Source organism: Typopeltis vanoorti, chromosome 6 (genome assembly GCF_054136105.1).
Source record: "Typopeltis vanoorti isolate ZY-2024b chromosome 6, IOZ_Tvanoo_1.0, whole genome shotgun sequence".
Taxonomy (NCBI): Eukaryota; Metazoa; Arthropoda; class Arachnida; order Uropygi; family Thelyphonidae; genus Typopeltis; species Typopeltis vanoorti.
The window spans coordinates 5,246,422-5,264,275 of NC_143554.1; the positions used below are offsets into that span (position 1 = coordinate 5,246,422).

At 36.5% G+C, this 17,854-nt stretch overlaps 1 protein-coding gene across 3 annotated transcripts in view; it reads right to left on the minus strand.

Moving 5' to 3' along the window:
- Window positions 1–17,854, minus strand: part of LOC150105258 (uncharacterized) — a 560,407-nt gene that overhangs the window by 356,991 nt on the left and 185,562 nt on the right. For all 3 annotated transcript variants that reach the window (XM_090394016.1, XM_090394015.1, XM_090394017.1), the window contains exon 11: window positions 7,625–7,720. In XM_090394016.1, coding sequence (XP_090250142.1) covers window positions 7,625–7,720 — 96 coding nt within the window. The remainder of the gene's footprint in view (window positions 1–7,624; window positions 7,721–17,854) is intronic.

Here is a 17,854-nt window from a genome sequence, read left to right on the forward strand (position 1 = left end):
GCTTCAAACTATAGGGCAAACAACTTGTCTGGAGTTTCATTGAGGAGTTGGAGAAGCTGGTGAGGAAAAGAATTCAGAACTAGCTTGACAGCAGCAGAATTCTCTTTAATAGACAGCATAGGTTTGTTAAAGGAGGATCATGTTTTAGCAATCTGCTTACTTATTACAACAAGGTGATATTGGACAAGGAGAATACATATACAGTAGTATTTTTAAATTTTGCAAAGACTTTCGATAGACTGTCACATGACAAACTGGTAGTTAAATTGGAACAGATGAGGTAGTATAGTATATTAGTGCACTGGATCAGAGATTAGCTGTCAGATAGGTATCAGTAGATTTTGTATAGGAGAGTGATATCCCAGAAGAGGAAAGTCACTAGAGGTGTGCCCCAGGGGTCTGTTTTGGGGCTACTGTTGTTTAATTTGTAAGTAAATGACACTAGAAAGGACTTAAGAGGTGATATACTTGTTTGCAGAGGATGCAAAATTGGGGAGAGTCATGAGAAGTAGAGCAGATGTTATAGCTTTGCAAGAGGACCTAAATGGACTGTCTGAATGGGGGAGTGTGTGGGGATTTCAGTTTATTGTAGCAAAGTGTACATACATACATACATCTTCAAGGCCCACCTTTCCTATTGGGTTGTCCCAATGGTCATGATCCTCTGCCACCAAGCTCAGGTGTTCTGGTGAGATTCCCAAACGTGTCCACCCAAGGTTTTGGATATAATCTATCCAGTGAGTCCTTGGCCTTCCACGTGGCCTCCCACTCTCTGGCTTGGCAAAGAGGGCCTGCTGAGGGAGCCTCTCTTGTGGCATTCTGACCAGGTGCTCGTACCAACGTAACTGTGATCTCTCAACACGGAGAAGCAGCAGTTGAGTATTGAGGGTTTCCCGAATTGCAGAGCTTCTGACTCTGCCGAGTCTTGTCAGCCCCCGCAACCCCTCGAAGGAACCTCATTTCAGCCGCTTGGATTCGTGTCCGCATTCTTTCGGTCATTACCCAACTCTCATGACCATAGGTGAGGATGGGGACATAGACTGTATTGAAGACAGCCAGCTTTGCCTTCTGGCTTAACTCCCGCTTCAATACTACCGAACGGCCAAGCTCCTGCAATACTGAGCTTGCTAAGCCAATTCGAGTATCTAGCTCTATGTCCCATTTTCCATCATTCATGAATATGGACCCAAGGTATTTAAACTTCTCCGGCTGCCTCATTGGGACTCCACTTACATTTAGAGTGCACTGGGATGGTTGTCTTGAGACCACAAATGTTTCAGTTTTGGCCACGCTGATCTTCATTCCGGCATCTGCACAAACAGCTACAAACCTATCCAGGGTCTGCTGGAGGTCATCTGTGGAAGAGCTAAGCAGAACTAAGTCATCTGCAAAAAGCAGACGTCCAATGCTACATCTTCCAATTCTGACACACTCACTGCCTCGGCTGTGCCTATCAATCCAATCCATAAATATTATGAAAAGGAGGGGGTGACAGAACACACCCTTGGCAGAGGCCAACGGAGACTGTGAAAGGTTCAGACTTTGTGCGGTTTACCCTGACACAAAACTCTGGGTATTCATACAAGGACTTGAAGCAGCTAATAGTTTGCCATCCACTCCATACTCCTGTACTACTTGCCAAAGCTTATCCCGAGGAACCTGGTCATATGCCTTCTCCAAGTCCACAAAACATGTGTAGACATTCTTGGCATATTCCCAAGATTTCTCAAAGACTTGCCTTAAAGTGAAGATTTGGTCAGCTGTGCTTCTATCAGGACGAAAGCCACATTGTTCTTCCTGGAACTTTGCCTCAACTATGCTCCTGCACCGTCTTTCCAAGCTCTTAGCATACACTTTCCCAGGCAGGCTGAGCAGAGAGATGCCACGATAGTTACTGCAATCCTTCTGGTCTCCCTTCTTAAAGACTGGTATTATTATGCCTGTCTGCCATTGCTTTGGTGCTCGCCCAGATATCTAAGCAGCCTGACACACTTCAGTCAACAGAGAACACCATCTCGATTTAAGGCGTTTATCATTTCGGGCGCCGAATTTCATCATTTATTGCTAAATGGACCTCTTCTGCTGTGAGACTAGTCATTGCCCCGATCTGCACCTCTTGGATGTCCACAACTGCTGGGCCACCCGGGTTAAGAAGGCTCTCAAAGTATTCCCTCCATCTGTGGAGGATATCCTTCTCGGTAGTTAAAAGTGCACCATCAGAGGCCTTAATTGCCCTTGCTGTGCACGATTTCCTCCCTCGAAAGCGGCGGATGGTCTGCCAGAATACTTTGTTTACATTTACATAGGATGAGTCTAATCTTTCTCCAAAGGATTCCCAAGCCTTCTGCTTTGCTGTCTTTACCGCCTCAGCAGCAGCTTTTCGTGCCTCAGCATACTGCAAACGCATCTCAGGTGACCTGACTCTAAGCCATGTTAGGTAGGACTCCCTTTTTGCCCAGACAGTTTTTTGGACTTTTTGGTTCCACCAAGGTGTCCTTTTCTCACTGCCCATTGCCACGCCGAGCCGCTTTCTGTCACAGCATGAGAGTGCAGAGGCAGTGACAGTTGTTCTGAACAGCTTCCACTCCTCCTCAACATCTGCAGTATGCTTGGGAATCTCTTTGAACCTGGAGGAAATGTCATCTGCAAAATTCTTCCTCACAGCCTCATTTTCCAATGTCTCCCATTTCACGGGAAACATCTTCAGAAACATCTGGTTTCTGAAGCCGTACAGTGCACACAACAAGGTAGTGGTCAGATGACAGTTCTGCCCCTTTTCTCACACAAACGTCCAACACTGATGAAAATAGGTCTGCTGAGACTATAAAGAAGTCAATCAGAGACCTTTGTTCTAGTGTATCCCTGTACCAGGTATGCTTATGAATTTCTCGGTGCTGGAAGAAGGTATTCATTATGGACAAGCTGTTTAGTACAGCAGAAGTCCAATAATTTCAACCCATTCGTGTTAAGGTCAGGGGCGCCGTTCCTCCCAACCACACCCCTCCATATCTGGTCATCTGTTCCAACATGTGCACTGAAGTCATCCATTAGCAGGACTGATTCCATGTCTGCCACCCTGTCAAAAGCAGCATCCACTTCCTCTAGGAAGGCAGAGTATTCTGACTCCAGATTAGTTGCATAGGCTTGCGCCACAGCCAAATCATGGTTTTTCGTTTGAAGCCTTAACACACATACACCATCCCCCCCCCCAATGGGGGACGGGTATGTGTAGCAAAGTGCAATATTTTAAAATTTGGGAAGCAAAGCAAAGATGGGATGCATTGTATTGGACTGGTGGGGATATTTTAGAAGAGGTAAAGGCAGAAAATTGTGGATAGTTTGCTAACTAATAATTGCGAGGATGACAAATAAAGAGGACCTAAAGAACATGAAATCATAAAAATCAAAATGCAGAATTAATGTTTAAATTTTAAAATGCTATGTTAGATTAATATCATTTACCTTATTACTGTCACCTAAATTATTGCAATTAATGCACACATATTTAGTTCAAAGTAAATAAGTGCAGCCAGTAGATTAAAATCAAAAATAACCTGAAATTTTCAACAGTCAGTCAAATTTATAATTAGAGACTACCAATTAGAAAGAGGGAAGGGACACAAGTAATGAACAGATAAACTGCATTAGTCTGCCAATATGCAGGGATTCCTAACTGGACAATGACCTAAAGGACAGTTAGATCTCTGTCCAATTAGTAAGCTGATTTTCATGCCAGCTATGTCAATTGCTTATCTACCTCTGCTCTGGTTAATTAATTCAGGCAACCTGTACATCAGATGTGCCCTCTTTGTAATTTGGCTGTGACCAATTTTATACAGTTAACTGAGTGCTTATGTTTACAAGTTATTTATTTTGTTTATTTTAATGGTCTACATCACACATATTTAGTTCACTAAGAAGATTTCAAGTCTTTTATCTCATCCATCAGATGATGGGTTGAGTCCTCTATGAATAAATCTTTTCCATCTGGTTCAATCTCTGCCCATGTCTGTCATCTCTCTGAAATTAATAATTGTTACCTTCCTTTCAAAGACTAGTCAAGTTCTTTCTGGTCTGCCTGTTGATCATCTTCCTCCAATGATTCCATTTAAGACTATATTTGGTAATCTTTGAAAGGACATTCTCTGGAGATGTCCAAATCATCTTAATTGCTATTTAAGAATTATAGCTATGGTATCTTTTTCATAGTTTAATTCATTTTTGACTTATTTGTTTTGTGTTCTGACTAGTGAGTCTTGTTTATTTTTCTTAAGCATTTCATTTTGAATGCTCTCAAATTCTCTATATTTATTTCTGATCGAGTTTCTTTGTCTTGGCTCCATATGTATATATAGATATAATAACGGTTTTATGAAGTTTTAATTTTAGGCTTTTTGAAATGCTGTTGTTTTTACATATTTTGTTTAAGTTATTCATATTAGCCCATCTTTTGTTAAGTCTGTATTTTACTGTTTCTGTGTTGTGGAAATTGTGAGTAATGAGACTGCCAAGATATGTAAATTGCTTTACTTGTTCAAGTATATGAGTTTCTAAGTTTATTGAAACTTTTTCCTCATCTCTTACTAATTTCATTGTTTTAGTTATGCTTAGATTAATTTTCATTCCAAAAGTTTTGCACTTGAAGATTTCAAGTAAGTGACATTAATTCAAGCTAACATTAACATTTCAAAATTTACACATTACTTCTGAATTTATTTTTATAATTTTATACTCCTCTAGTTTCTTATATGGATCCCATATTTGTTGGCATTTGTACTCTGTGTTATGATTTTGTGCTTTATGTATGGGTTTTGTCTATCCATTGTGTTCAGTTATCAAGTTATCCTACCATTGTGTTCTGTTATCAAGTTATCCTACCATTTTTTCTATTTCCAGCCTTCTGTCATCAATGTACAATCTCCTGCCTTTTCCTTTGCTCTGTTTCCTACCATTTTTTTTCTATTTCTTATCATTTTCTATTATCCACTTCAGCTACAGTTTTCTCCTTACTTTTATTTTAAAGTTTTAATACAAAACTTCCCACATTTCATACATCTGTTGGGATTCTCCTAAGTTGATCATAATTTTCCAGTTTTGTAGTTCAATATATTGTAACCTGTTCTATTGGGAACATCAATATAATTAGATACTTCCCAGGAAAGCACAGCATGATCAACTGGTGTCACCAACTGGTGGTAAGATAGTCATATTCTTAACAGAGACTCCTTCTGATGTTATGAACAAATCCAACACTCTCTGACCTCGAGTTCCTTCTTTCACATCTGCTTGAGAAAGTTCTTGCAACAATTCAATAAATTCCTCTTCATTCTTATCATGATTTCTCTTCTACCCAATCAATGTTTGGATAATTAAAGTCACCCATAATGATCACTTGTTTAGTACCAATAAAGGCTAAACCGACGATGCATTTCTTCATCTCTTGCAAATGAACCGCCAGGTCTATAGCAACACCCCACCATATATTTCATTTTGTTAGCCTCCACTTCACACCAGATAGACTCAAACTCACTGCTACATGGGACATTCTTATCATCATTGCTTTTTTTGCATTTCTACCCTAACTGGATTTAAGTCATCTGATAACATTAGTAGTACTTCCCCCCCCGCTCCACCTCTCCTATCTCTTCTGTCATTCCTAAAAATAGTGTACCCATTACCAGGGCTATCTTAACAAGTTTGAGCGCTCTGGGCTAAAAAAATTTGGTGCCTTAAATCACATTGGACTGAGCAATAATTAAATAATACATATAATTAATAAAATAACTTTCATTGCAAAAAAATTTATTTTAAATATATCGTCATTGCACATTTTTATTTAATTCAACAATATTTATAATATAATAAAGATAGTTTATTTGTATTTATAAAAATACATACAATAGAAAAAAGCTACTTGGTTCTTAAGTGCCCTTGGATCAATGGCACCCCTGGGCTATAGCCCATTTAGCCCAATGGATAAGGAGGCTCTGCCCATTACACTAGATCTTAGTTACCATATCTGATTCCAATAGTCAGGTTTCACTAATGCCAACAATCTTAGGCCACATCATATTCAATAAAACAACGAACTCAATTTTTTCTTTCTGATGCTCCTGACATTTGTGTACAGACATGACAAATTACCACCTAGACTATTCTTATAATTAGATATGCAATCTATTTAGGGTTGATGTAGAACTTTCTCTTTTCCCTCCCCAGACATACTCAAAAGATCTGAACCCAAAGCATATTTTTCCACCCCTTAACCAGATACACAACCATGTTTGAAGGCATTCATATCTTTATCATGTCTGCATACCATAGGTGAACTTTCACATGCATATTTCCCATTCCTCCCTTGATGATATAGTTTCCCTGACTCTCTGCATTAGGTCTCATACCAATAAGTAAATTTTCCAGGCTCTTGATACCAAATGAATTCAAGTGCAGTCTATTCCTCTTATACAAGTCTTTTCTGACATCAAACACATCCCAGACATCTAAAAACTTGCATTCATTTCTTCTACACGACCTGTACATTAAATCATTTGCTATGATTGCCCTCCTTAACTCAGTACTGCCATATCTAGGTATGAAATCTACAATTTTTACTATCTCTCACACATTTCTTTCTCACTTCTTCCAACAGACCTTTCATATCTTCTCTCATACTATATTGGTCACTACTTAAATTATTAGTTCCTACCAGAACTACCATCTCTTTTCTTTTTTGTTTTTTAATTATGTTTGTCATATCTATGTCCCCCAGGAAACTAGAAGTAGTGACTCCCTTGGCAAGTGCAAATTTTCAGATTGAATCACCATACCATATTACCTCTTTTTTCTTAGATTTTAATTGGCTTACCTTGTTGTTATTAATATTATGATTACCAAGTTCAGTGCTTTCCTCCCTCTTCTTGTTGAGATCCTTTTTCTTATCGTATCTAAGTTTTAAACATTTTTCCACTTTTTCTAATTCTCTGGTCAATTTTCTAATAATTTCTTTTAATTGGAATATTTCCAATGTCAGATTATACTTGAATGAATTATCATCATTGCAGCAAAGCTGTTGCTCATCAGGACAAATGTTCTCCTCAGTAGCAACAACTTTAACTTTAGACATTGCCCTGTTGTGAAGAGTTTTCAAAACACTAATAATATTTCTAAATTATATTATTAAATGCTGTAGTACAATAAATACACTAAAAAACTACAATACTAAAAATACACCAATAAATCTAACACTCAATAAATCAACAAAAATCGCCAATCTTTCCAGGAGATTCCTAACAGCATGTCTTTTTCCTTCCATCATAGCAAACAAATAATGTCTTGGTGACCTTTCCTCTTCCATTCTATTTAAGTGATCATGCTACCTAAGAATAGTTCTGCTAACAATGTCAAATTAAAATTATGATAAAACATGATAGAATTTCAAAGTAACACTTAAATCTAAATATACATTTAAACACAATCCACTGCAAGAAGACTGTTAAATACTAAAGTGATTGTCATATGAAATCAGTTCAAATAAATATGCTGAAATACTTAGCATCATTTCAAGTATAATTAAACAAAAAAAGTGCAACAAATATTAAAGAGATCACATGTAAAAAATTAAAACCTTTTTAGACAACTGAGTCCGTGAATTTATTTCGATATCTTCAAGTTTTGCTCTCCAATTTTCCTCTGTAGCCATCATATTCTTCTCATGCTGCTGCTATAAAAAGAAAACTGCTATCAGAAAAAAAAAAGTATATAATTTAAATGTTTAAACAAATGAAATGAAAAGTAATTTAATTACATTTAAATAATTTAACTGTATTATAATAATAAAATCTACTTTGAAGTTAATGATGTCTAAGTTTACAGATATAGAAATCCCTTAATTAGTGCGCTCTTTAAAACAGGAACACTAATCGAATACAACAACCTGTGGGGACATGTATAATTCGTTCCTCAAATTTCTTTTTTGAACCTTAATTTTTTTATAAAAGAATTAAGGCATGTCTCAGGGCCTAGTTAAAGGAAAACCATGAAGCTGAAAGACAATAAAACATATTCAGAATATAAATTTAATTATTCTGCTTCTTAACAAAGAATTGAGCTAACATAGTTTGGCGGGCATTTTTTTTTTTTTCATACAACTGACGGTATGGCCCTATTGCCTCTTCTACTCTTCTGCAAATTTGACTGCTTCTCTCTTCATCAGGGTCAGCCTCTAAGCATTGCTGCTTATAAACTTCCATTGTATGAAAAATATTTTCAAATTATTTCTGTGAAATCTCTTTTGGCTGACTATCAGTGGTTAAATTTTCTTCATATTCTTTGGGATCTTCCCGCTGTGCATCTAAATTTAGCAAATGAAGGACGTACAAATTGGTCACCAACACGCGAAATCACATGCTTTATAGATAAAATATCCCAACTGTTATACAAGCAAAATAGTTACCACTTTAAAAACTAAAATGATCATAAAAGAGAAGTTAATTTTCCTGACAGGTAATAATAAACAACTCATCCCAGAAGATGGATTGATTACCCTATTATCGGAATGGATTCTCCTTTTTGTGACATGCACAGAAGTGTTGAAGGGTCTCAAATCTGTGGGCATACTATAGCAGACGACATAAATTTTGGCGGTAAACATTTGGAACATAGTATACGTGGAAGTAGTGTAGTATGCCATTAAAAATAACTTTGTAAGATGTTTTAAATCAGTAACTAAATTATTTCATTCTGGTGAGTGATTTTTTAAAATAGTTAGACATAAAAATGTATAGATAGAAAATTTTTAAAATCTGTAACATTTATTTTGAAGATGTATATAGGTGCACTAATCGAATTTTAGAGGTGCACTAATTGAATTTGGATATCGAAAAAAAATGACGCATTAATCAAAAATGCACTAATCGAGGGATTACTGTATTATTAAACTACACTTGTGCAAGAGTAAATCTTCCATTAAAAGCATTTTTAACATCCCCTCCCCCCCCTTTGTTTTTTGTATAAAACTTTGTTTTCATACTGACCCTGACCACTTCATTGGCTGGTAGCATACAAGCTATTTTGCCCTGGAAAGTCACTTTATACAGGTGATTTATCAGTTCATAATGCAGAATAGTACCAAATTTTGATACTAGTACTATATAAAGTAAGTTTGGTAGTAATAAAGATGATCAAGTTTGATACCAAATTTTATGGTTATCTCTTAATGTTGATCATATGCAGTTTAAATACCTAAACAGTGAAATGAAGGTCAAAACTGGTGTGGGTAGTGACCCCATAATATTTTTGTATTATAGGATACTAAGGCAATTGATGTGAGGTCAATAGCTTTTATGTTCAAGTAGTCTAGTCTTGAGGTTAATTAATACTTATACTTAGATACAGGATTAACACAAGAATATAATTTCTTGTTAAGTATGTTGTAACCAAGTGGAAAAATTTTCAAACTGGAAGAAAAGAAGTGATAAGAAAGAATAAAACTACTTCACACCCAACCTACACTACAGCTCAAATCAAGTGGGAAAAAAAAAAAAAAAAATCCAAAGCAGATTTTGTAAAGGCAATGTGCACTAAGCTTCTCCCTACTACTGAAATTGCAGTCAAGCTTTCTAATCCCTCACCAAGGCTATTTCTGATCAAAATTGTCCATGTTGCCACTGCTAACTTTCTTATCCTTATGAAAAAATGTCAACATCTCTTAAACATAAGGCAAACCTCTTATCATGAGTCTTCCTCCAATTCTTGTTTAAACAACCAAAGCAAATTTCCTACCACTATTCCATGAACTTCTCACATTATCCCTCCTCAGACCTTTCCACAGAAGAAAATCAGAACAATACTCCATAGCCTTCATATACTAATAGGTCTTCTGGTGCAGATGGTATCCTTCCAGTTATGCTAAAATGTTGTGCTCCAGAATTCGCACACATTCTGTATTCCCTATATATAAGCTGTCATACTCATCTGGTATCTAACCAACAGAATGGATGAAAGCATTATCCAGCATGCCGCCCCACCCCATCCCCCAAAAAAGGAGAGAAGACAGTCAAACTACTGTCCCATTACCCTTACTTCAGTACTATTTAAAATGGAGAGAGTCATCAACCAGCTTCTCTAACTGAAAATCCATCAGTTAATCAACTGATTCCAACATTCTCATTCTACAGCAGACCTTCTTGCTAACTTTGCCCACTATTAACATAGGACATGAAAAAATTTTGAGAAACTCAAATAGTAACTTTATATTTCCAAGGCATTTCAATTTTACGGTCTCTCTCTCTCCTGCCTTTTGTGATTAGATTGTCATTTTTTTCTCTGGCTGTTCAATGAATGTCATGGTGGAAATCTTCTCGTCAGATTTCTTCATCAATTCTGGAGTATTAAGGGTTCTGCACTCTTGCTCACACTTCCCCTCCTGTACACCAATAACCTCTTGATAATTGCAAATCCTATCCACATTTCTGTCAGTGACAGTACACTCCCTTTCCATTCCTCTTCTGTAATATTCAAATAATTCAATCATCAAGATCTTCCATAACTAACCAATGTTTTGAACATTGATCTCCTCGCCATTCTCTTAAGTGTGGTGAAGATAATCTAGTGAACTTCAATGCTATAAAAACATTGAAGTCCTTCTCCCAGAAGAAAGATCCTAGGTCACACCTCTTTCACTTTTGATAATGTTCTAATTTCCAGTCAAGAGATCAGTTTTCTCTTCTCAGACTGATTTTCCTATCTAGCTTATCTTGTCACAAACATTCTACATCCACAGTAGGCCACAGCCTCCATAAAATGGGTGTTCTTTTCATTCAAACCATTGCTTCTCTCCTACTCAACTTCTAGCACTTCATAATCCCAAATCAACCTTACAATGTTGTTCTCATACTTGGGGTTGTGCATACAAATTCTCTATAAGAAATCTTTATTGTAGAGAGTACAATCAGCCACAGGTTGTCCCTTCCTCATAGGTATGTATGCTCTGTTTCTATATTATACTTTTTGTTTTTTAAATTAAAAAGGCACTAATTTTTAATAGGCATTTTTTCATGGGCTTTTCCATAAAACTGTCCACTAATATTCACTTTCCTCCAACAATGCAAGAACATGAGCAACAACTGGTCAACATCAATACATATGATTTCCTAATATATCAAACCAATTATTTTTATTCATTCCATCTATCTCCATTCTTTGGAACAGCCTTCCTTATGATGTTTACTCCAATGGATACAATCCACACTAGCTTTTCAAAAAAACTGTTAATAGACTTGTTCGTTGTCCTTAACCAATTATCCACACAAAGCTTTGTTGTATTAGAAATTTTTAACTTCTCACAATATGTGAATAAAAAGAAAAAAAATAAAAATAAAAAAAAATAAAAAAAAAGTCAGGGTGAATCAATGAAGTAGTCATTAGTTCCAAAATGACTGACAGACAGCACTATCCATCACAAAGTTAAGTCTGGCCTGGTTCGACCAAGTGGTTAGCGTATATGATCTACAACCAACAGGCTGTTGACTTACATCCATGCTCACAGCAGGATTCATGTGATTGTCTTGAGGTGGGAGATGAAGTTCAATGCCCAGCATGAAACCACCATCCCACATATTAGGGGCCTGAAATGGCTGGAAAAAGTTCCATGTTTGTCTCTAGCACAGGTTTCTGGACTATATAAAAAAATAAATAAAAAAAATGCAAAAAATTCCAAAAATTGATAAACATCCTTCATCATCATCATCAAATTCCTGCCATGTACCCTCAAGGGATGTACAGGATATGACAGTACTACATGAAAAAATTAGATCATTACTAACTTCCTATCGAAAATTTTCCTCCAAATCAGTCTGTTACTTGTCAAGACTCCAACATTATCAGATCTTATATTTCTATCATTTAAGGCACTTTGTACCGTATCAATCCACCTATATCTTAGTCTTCCTCTGGGTCGTTTTCCTGCCAACCTGGCAGAGAACACTTGTTTTGCTAATCTTTCCTCTTCCATTCTATTTAAGTGACCATACCATCTGAGATTAGCTCTGCTAACGAATTCCTGGATGCTGACAATGTCAAGTTCTTTCCCAATATCCTCATTTTTAATATGATATTGCCATTGATGCCATCTGTTCACGCCTCTAATCTTTCTCAGGACTCTCATATCTGCAGTCTCTAGTCTTTGGTCAAGTGTTTTACTTCTGACCCAGCTCTCAGATCCATAAGTTAAAACTGGTTTGAACACTGTCTTGTATACAGCTAATTTAGTGTTCCGACTAATTTCTCTCTTATTCCATATGAATTTATTCAATTGACTTCCCACCATACCAGCATTGCTGATTCTGTTGTCTATTTCTATATTTAATTTACCATCTTCAGTAAAAATCGTGCCTAAGTAGATGAAATGTTGTACTTGTTCCACAGGTTCTCCATTCACAACACAGTTGACATTTTCAGTGATTCTGCCTATTTTCATTGTCTTTGTCTTTTTATTGCTGACCTTCATACTATATCTATTACAACAGCAATTGAATTTAGTCAGAGAATCTTGCAGACTTGTAGCGGATTTATTTACAAGTTTAACATCATCCGTATAAAGCAAAGAACTGACATTAACATCTCCAATTTTCATATCAGGTTTAATACCACTTTCATTCATAATGTGATCCAAATAGATAATGAATAACAGAGGGGATAATGTACATCCTTGTCTCACACCAGATTTAACATTAAACCATCTTCCTGTACTTCCTGCAATTCTAACTGCTGACTTACAACTCAAATAAAGACGAAGTATTGCTTGATATAATGCCTCATTGACACCATATAACTGCAGCATATTGAATAGCATCTCTCTTGGCACCTTGTCATATGCCTTTTCCAAATCGACAAAACTTAAATACAGATCTTTGTTATATTCCCATGCTTTCTCGACTATTTGTCGTAAGTGAGGATCTGATCCTGACAGCCTCTATTTGGCCTGAATCCAGCTTGTTCTTCACCAAGCTTTTCTTCTACAATTCTTCTCAACCGACTTGCATAGATCTTGCCAGGAACACTCAGTAGGGAAATACCTCTGTAATTCTCACATTCAGTTTTATTTCCCTTTTTATATATGGGTACTATGAGAGCTCTACTCCAATCATTGGGAATTCGTCCCTCTGTCCAGGCTTTCTGAACTATGCAGTGCAGCCACTGTAAGACTTTTAAACCACCATACTTCAGCATTTCTGGTCGAACATCATCTACTCCTGCTGCCTTTCCACATTTCAAGCCTTTGATGGCTTTTTTTCTACTTCAAGTATGGATATGTATTCCTGACTGCATGCCTGATCAGTGTTTTTTATCAGTGTGCTGTCATCACTGCTTGTTTCATTTAGCAGTTTTTCAAAGTAATTACTCCATACTTCAAGGATATCTTTTTCTCCTGTTTTCATGTCACCTTTATCATCTCTAACTCCTTTTACTGCACTCTTTCCTCCATTCCTAAGCTTCTTCAACAACCTCCAGAATATTTTGCCACCTTCTTGATATTTATTTTCTATATTCTTGCCAAAGTCCTCCCATGACTTTTGTTTAGCTAGTTTTACACAGTGTTTAGCATTCTTGCATTTGTATCTATATTCTCTAAGAGCACAAGCTGACTTATTTGACAGGAACGTTTGGTATGCTTTCTTCTTTTTCTTCACTGCCTCTTTAACTTCCTGTGTCTACCAGGGAGTTCTGATTTTTTTATCCTTGCACACAACCTCACCACATGCCTCTCTGGCAGAATCAATCAATGTTTTCTTCAGAGTTTGCCACTGAATCTCCAAGGTTTGATTCCTGTTCTCAAACTCTTTCATTTTCTTTTCAATAATCTTTCTGTATTTTAGTCTACAGTTCACATCTGAGAGCTGCTCAACTTTTATTCGCTTTAAAACTTTCTTACATGTTATTCTTTTCAATATGAAATTCAATTTTATCCTGCTCAAGACTAAATAGTGATCACTTCCAATTTCAAATCCTCTGTACACTCTGGTGTCCTGCACCAGGGAGAAAACATCACTATCAACAATAACATAGTCAATGAGACTTTTCTTATTCCTTGCCTCTTCTCTCCATGTGAATTTGTGCACATTTTTATGTTGGAACATGGTGTTAGTAATAACCAGTCCATGTACTGAGAAGAAATCCAACAGGTATATTCCATTATTATTAGCTTTGCTCTTTTCTCCAAATTTTTCCAAAATATTTTTGTATGTCTCACAATCATTTCCTACTCTGCTATTTAGATCCCCAACAAGGACCAACTTTTCCTTTTTCATTGTGTCAGTTGCTTTTTCTAAAGCGTCAAAAAATTCCTCCACTTCTACCTTAGTAGAACCTTCTGTGGGACTATAGGCACAAATAAGTCTCAATGTCCAGTTCCCCATTCTCATATTTGCCTACATTACACTACTTGAGACTGACTGCCATTCAAGAAGATTAGCCTCGTATTTTGTGTTGAATACTATGGCTACTCCTTCTTTTCCTTGATTGTCATTGCCTGAATATAACATTTTGTATTTATTGCTCAGAAAGATCTCACCAGTTTTGGTCTTTTTTGTTTCAGTCACCTCTATTATGTCGATCTGGTACTTATCTAATTCCTCAGCTAGCGCCATTTCTTTGCCATTCAGGCTTCTTATGTTGATAGTACCGATCTTTAACTCTGGTGATGTTGAGTTGGGGTTTGTTTTCAGATTTGTTCCAGTAGCTGACTTTTCGCTGTTCGCCCTGGTTCCCTGGCGAAAACAATGGGGGTCTTGTTTAACTGGGCGACGTCCCAGCCGGCATGAAATTTTGTCATGTTGTACCATCATTTTTTATTTTGGTTTAATCAATAAGAATACAATTTGGTAGGCTAAATCCCAAATTGCCAGCCCATCCTCGTTCGTTCAGTATCAAAGTAGATATCCAACAGAGTGCACCACGAGAAGGTGAGGATTGGACATTAGGTCAGAAGCCCTGGTGAGTTCTCCGCATTCCTTTAAAGGCTATGTGGAGGTCTCCTCTCAGTTATACAGCTTTGACCCTTTAGCACCCCATAACAGCACAAATGTACAACCTTCTGTGGCCAGGAGTCACATAAAAAAATTCCACACTTCTAAATGCTATATAGACTGTCTGCCAAGGTGCTGTCTTTTTGATACAAATAATAGGAAGTTTAAGATCCCCTCTTACATCACGGGAATATACATTTTAAAATTAGTTCAGAAAACACTTGGAGGCATTTTTATTAGGTCACATTTTCAGTTATTAGAAAATGTATTCTTATGTTTTTTATGGAAATGTAAAGGAAATCTAGTAGAATGGGATTCTCCGTTTTGAAAGCTATGCTCCCCAAATAGTGGGGAAAGCTCTTTCTGCAAGAAGGTCACATTAGTGGAAAATAACCTTACAGAATTCTACACACAGACAATGTATGGAAAACAATCCCCTCCCATCTGCCAAATACCAAGTTCATTTAGTGAAATGTTGGAAACCAGTACATCATTAACAGAAACCACAGTGATTTTTTTTAAAGTAAGATATACGATATCAATTTTATATATTACTGGGACAGCCCATCATCCAGTGAAGGCTGTTCCAGTAATATATAAAGCCAATAATCACATATCACCATAGTGCCAAAGATGCATGTCTTGGCAGAATGAATATTTTGCATATACATACATGAACTTAGAAGTATGAATATCTTGCATATACTTGTACCTTGTGATCTGTTAATGAAATGATATATTAATAAATTTATATAATAAATAATGTCTTCATATTTTTTTTCATTTATTGATAGAAAAAAAACAAAAATGCAAATACATTTTTCTCATAAAAACAGCTACTAATGAAAAACAGTACCATTGTATTCTGTCTACAAAGTGGTCCAATGACATGTAAGACATTTTTAAATCGATATTTCATCAGTAATGAACATGTACAATACTAAAATTAAAGAAATCCAGTATGAAGGCATCTATGTACTAAGTTTTTTGGCTTAGTAGTCTTTCATATTTCTTCTCTTACACTATTTCTAAAACTGCCACAGAATCTCCAGTTGCAGTAGTCCTATAGCACAGATTCAATTCTTAAGAGTGTCTAGTATTTACATCACAGCTGTGGTTGATGGATCAGTAACAGCTTCTTCCACCATCAACACATAATGCCTTTTTTGTGAGTTCCCCCTTTTACTGCATGTCACCATCTACTCCAGAAAACATGAAGTGAAAACACTTCAAATTTTTAGGCATCCTCTTTGAAAATTCTTCAAACTTTGGACATGTCAGTGAGACAGAACATAAACCAATTCTGTATTATGCTGTACATACCTGCAAGCCAAATGGTAAACTTACTCCCCAAACAATAGACCTCAGGTTCAAATCTAACCATGGCCATGGATGTTAGTAATTGTCTTTAAACAAGTGGAGATGAATTTCATCACACTGTGTAAGACCACTGCCTTGTTTACTGGTGGACTGAAGTAGCTTAGAAAAAGTTCAATGTTTGGTCTTTACAGCAAGACTTCTGGATTATGTAAAAAAATAAAAAAACATTCAAACAATAAATATTTAAAAAAGAATAAAAAAATTATTATTTTAAAAAAAATCACCAACTTCTACAAACTATTTTGGTAGAAAGAATTGATGGCAAAGGAGCTAGAGGAAGAAAAAGAATATCTTGGTTTGACAACATCAAAACGTGGAGAGGAAAGAGCAGCATACAACTGCTCAGATTAACGCAAGAACGCAGTTTGTTCACCAAGATGATCGCTGACCTTCGTAGAAGATGGCACCATAAGAAGAATTCAACTAATTGCGAACTGCCAAACACGTAAGCCTTCTTTACCCATATTTAATATACTATAGATTTACAACCTTTCATGGATGGGAGTGGAAGAAAAAAAACATTTCTGTGTAAAGGAAAACATCTTCAAGAAACCAACCGAAACAGTATCAGTTAATGTAGCTTGTGTACTGAATTGGAAAACATTAAATTACATTCAGTATGCATTCAACAAGAAACCATAATGAATGTAATTGCTGTCTAAGTAAATGAAAATATATTTAAAAGAAATATCATAATCATCAAATTCCTGCCATGTATCCTCAAAGAGGTACAGCATGTGATAGCACTACATGAAAAATTTACATCATTACTAACTTCCTATCTACAATTTTCTTCCAAATCAGTCTGTTACTTGTCAAGACTCCAACATTATCAGATCTTATATTTCTATTGTCTAAGGCACTTTGTACCATATCAATCCACCTATATCTTGGTCTTCCTCTGGGTCGTTTTGCTGCCATCCTGGCAGAGAACACTTGTTTTGCTAATCTTTCTTCGCCCATTCTGTTTAAGTGACCATACCACCTGAGATTAGCTCTGCTAACGCATTCCTGGATGCTGACAATGTCAAGTTTTTTCCTAATATCCTCGTTTTTAATATGATATTGCCATTGATGCCATCTGTTCACGCCTCTAATCTTTCTCAGGAATCTCATAACTGCGGTCTCTAGTCTCTGGTCAAGTGTTTTACGTGGGCTGTTCAATAAGTAATAAGACTAATTTTACTGTGGCGAAACCACTCATCAGAATATTAATTTCTGTGGAATAAAGAAACATTGCTGTATGTATTAACAAAAGAGGTTGATAGATGGCATATACGGGCTGATGTGCCAGAGTGTCACGTGACTAAACGCAACTGCTCATGGGGCGCCTACGAGGTGCGACCAGTCTTTGAAATGGAAGCGTCCTTGGAACAGCGTTATGCGATTAAATTTTGTGCACGTTTGCAAAAATCGGCATTGGACACTTTTAACATGATACGCGAAGTTTT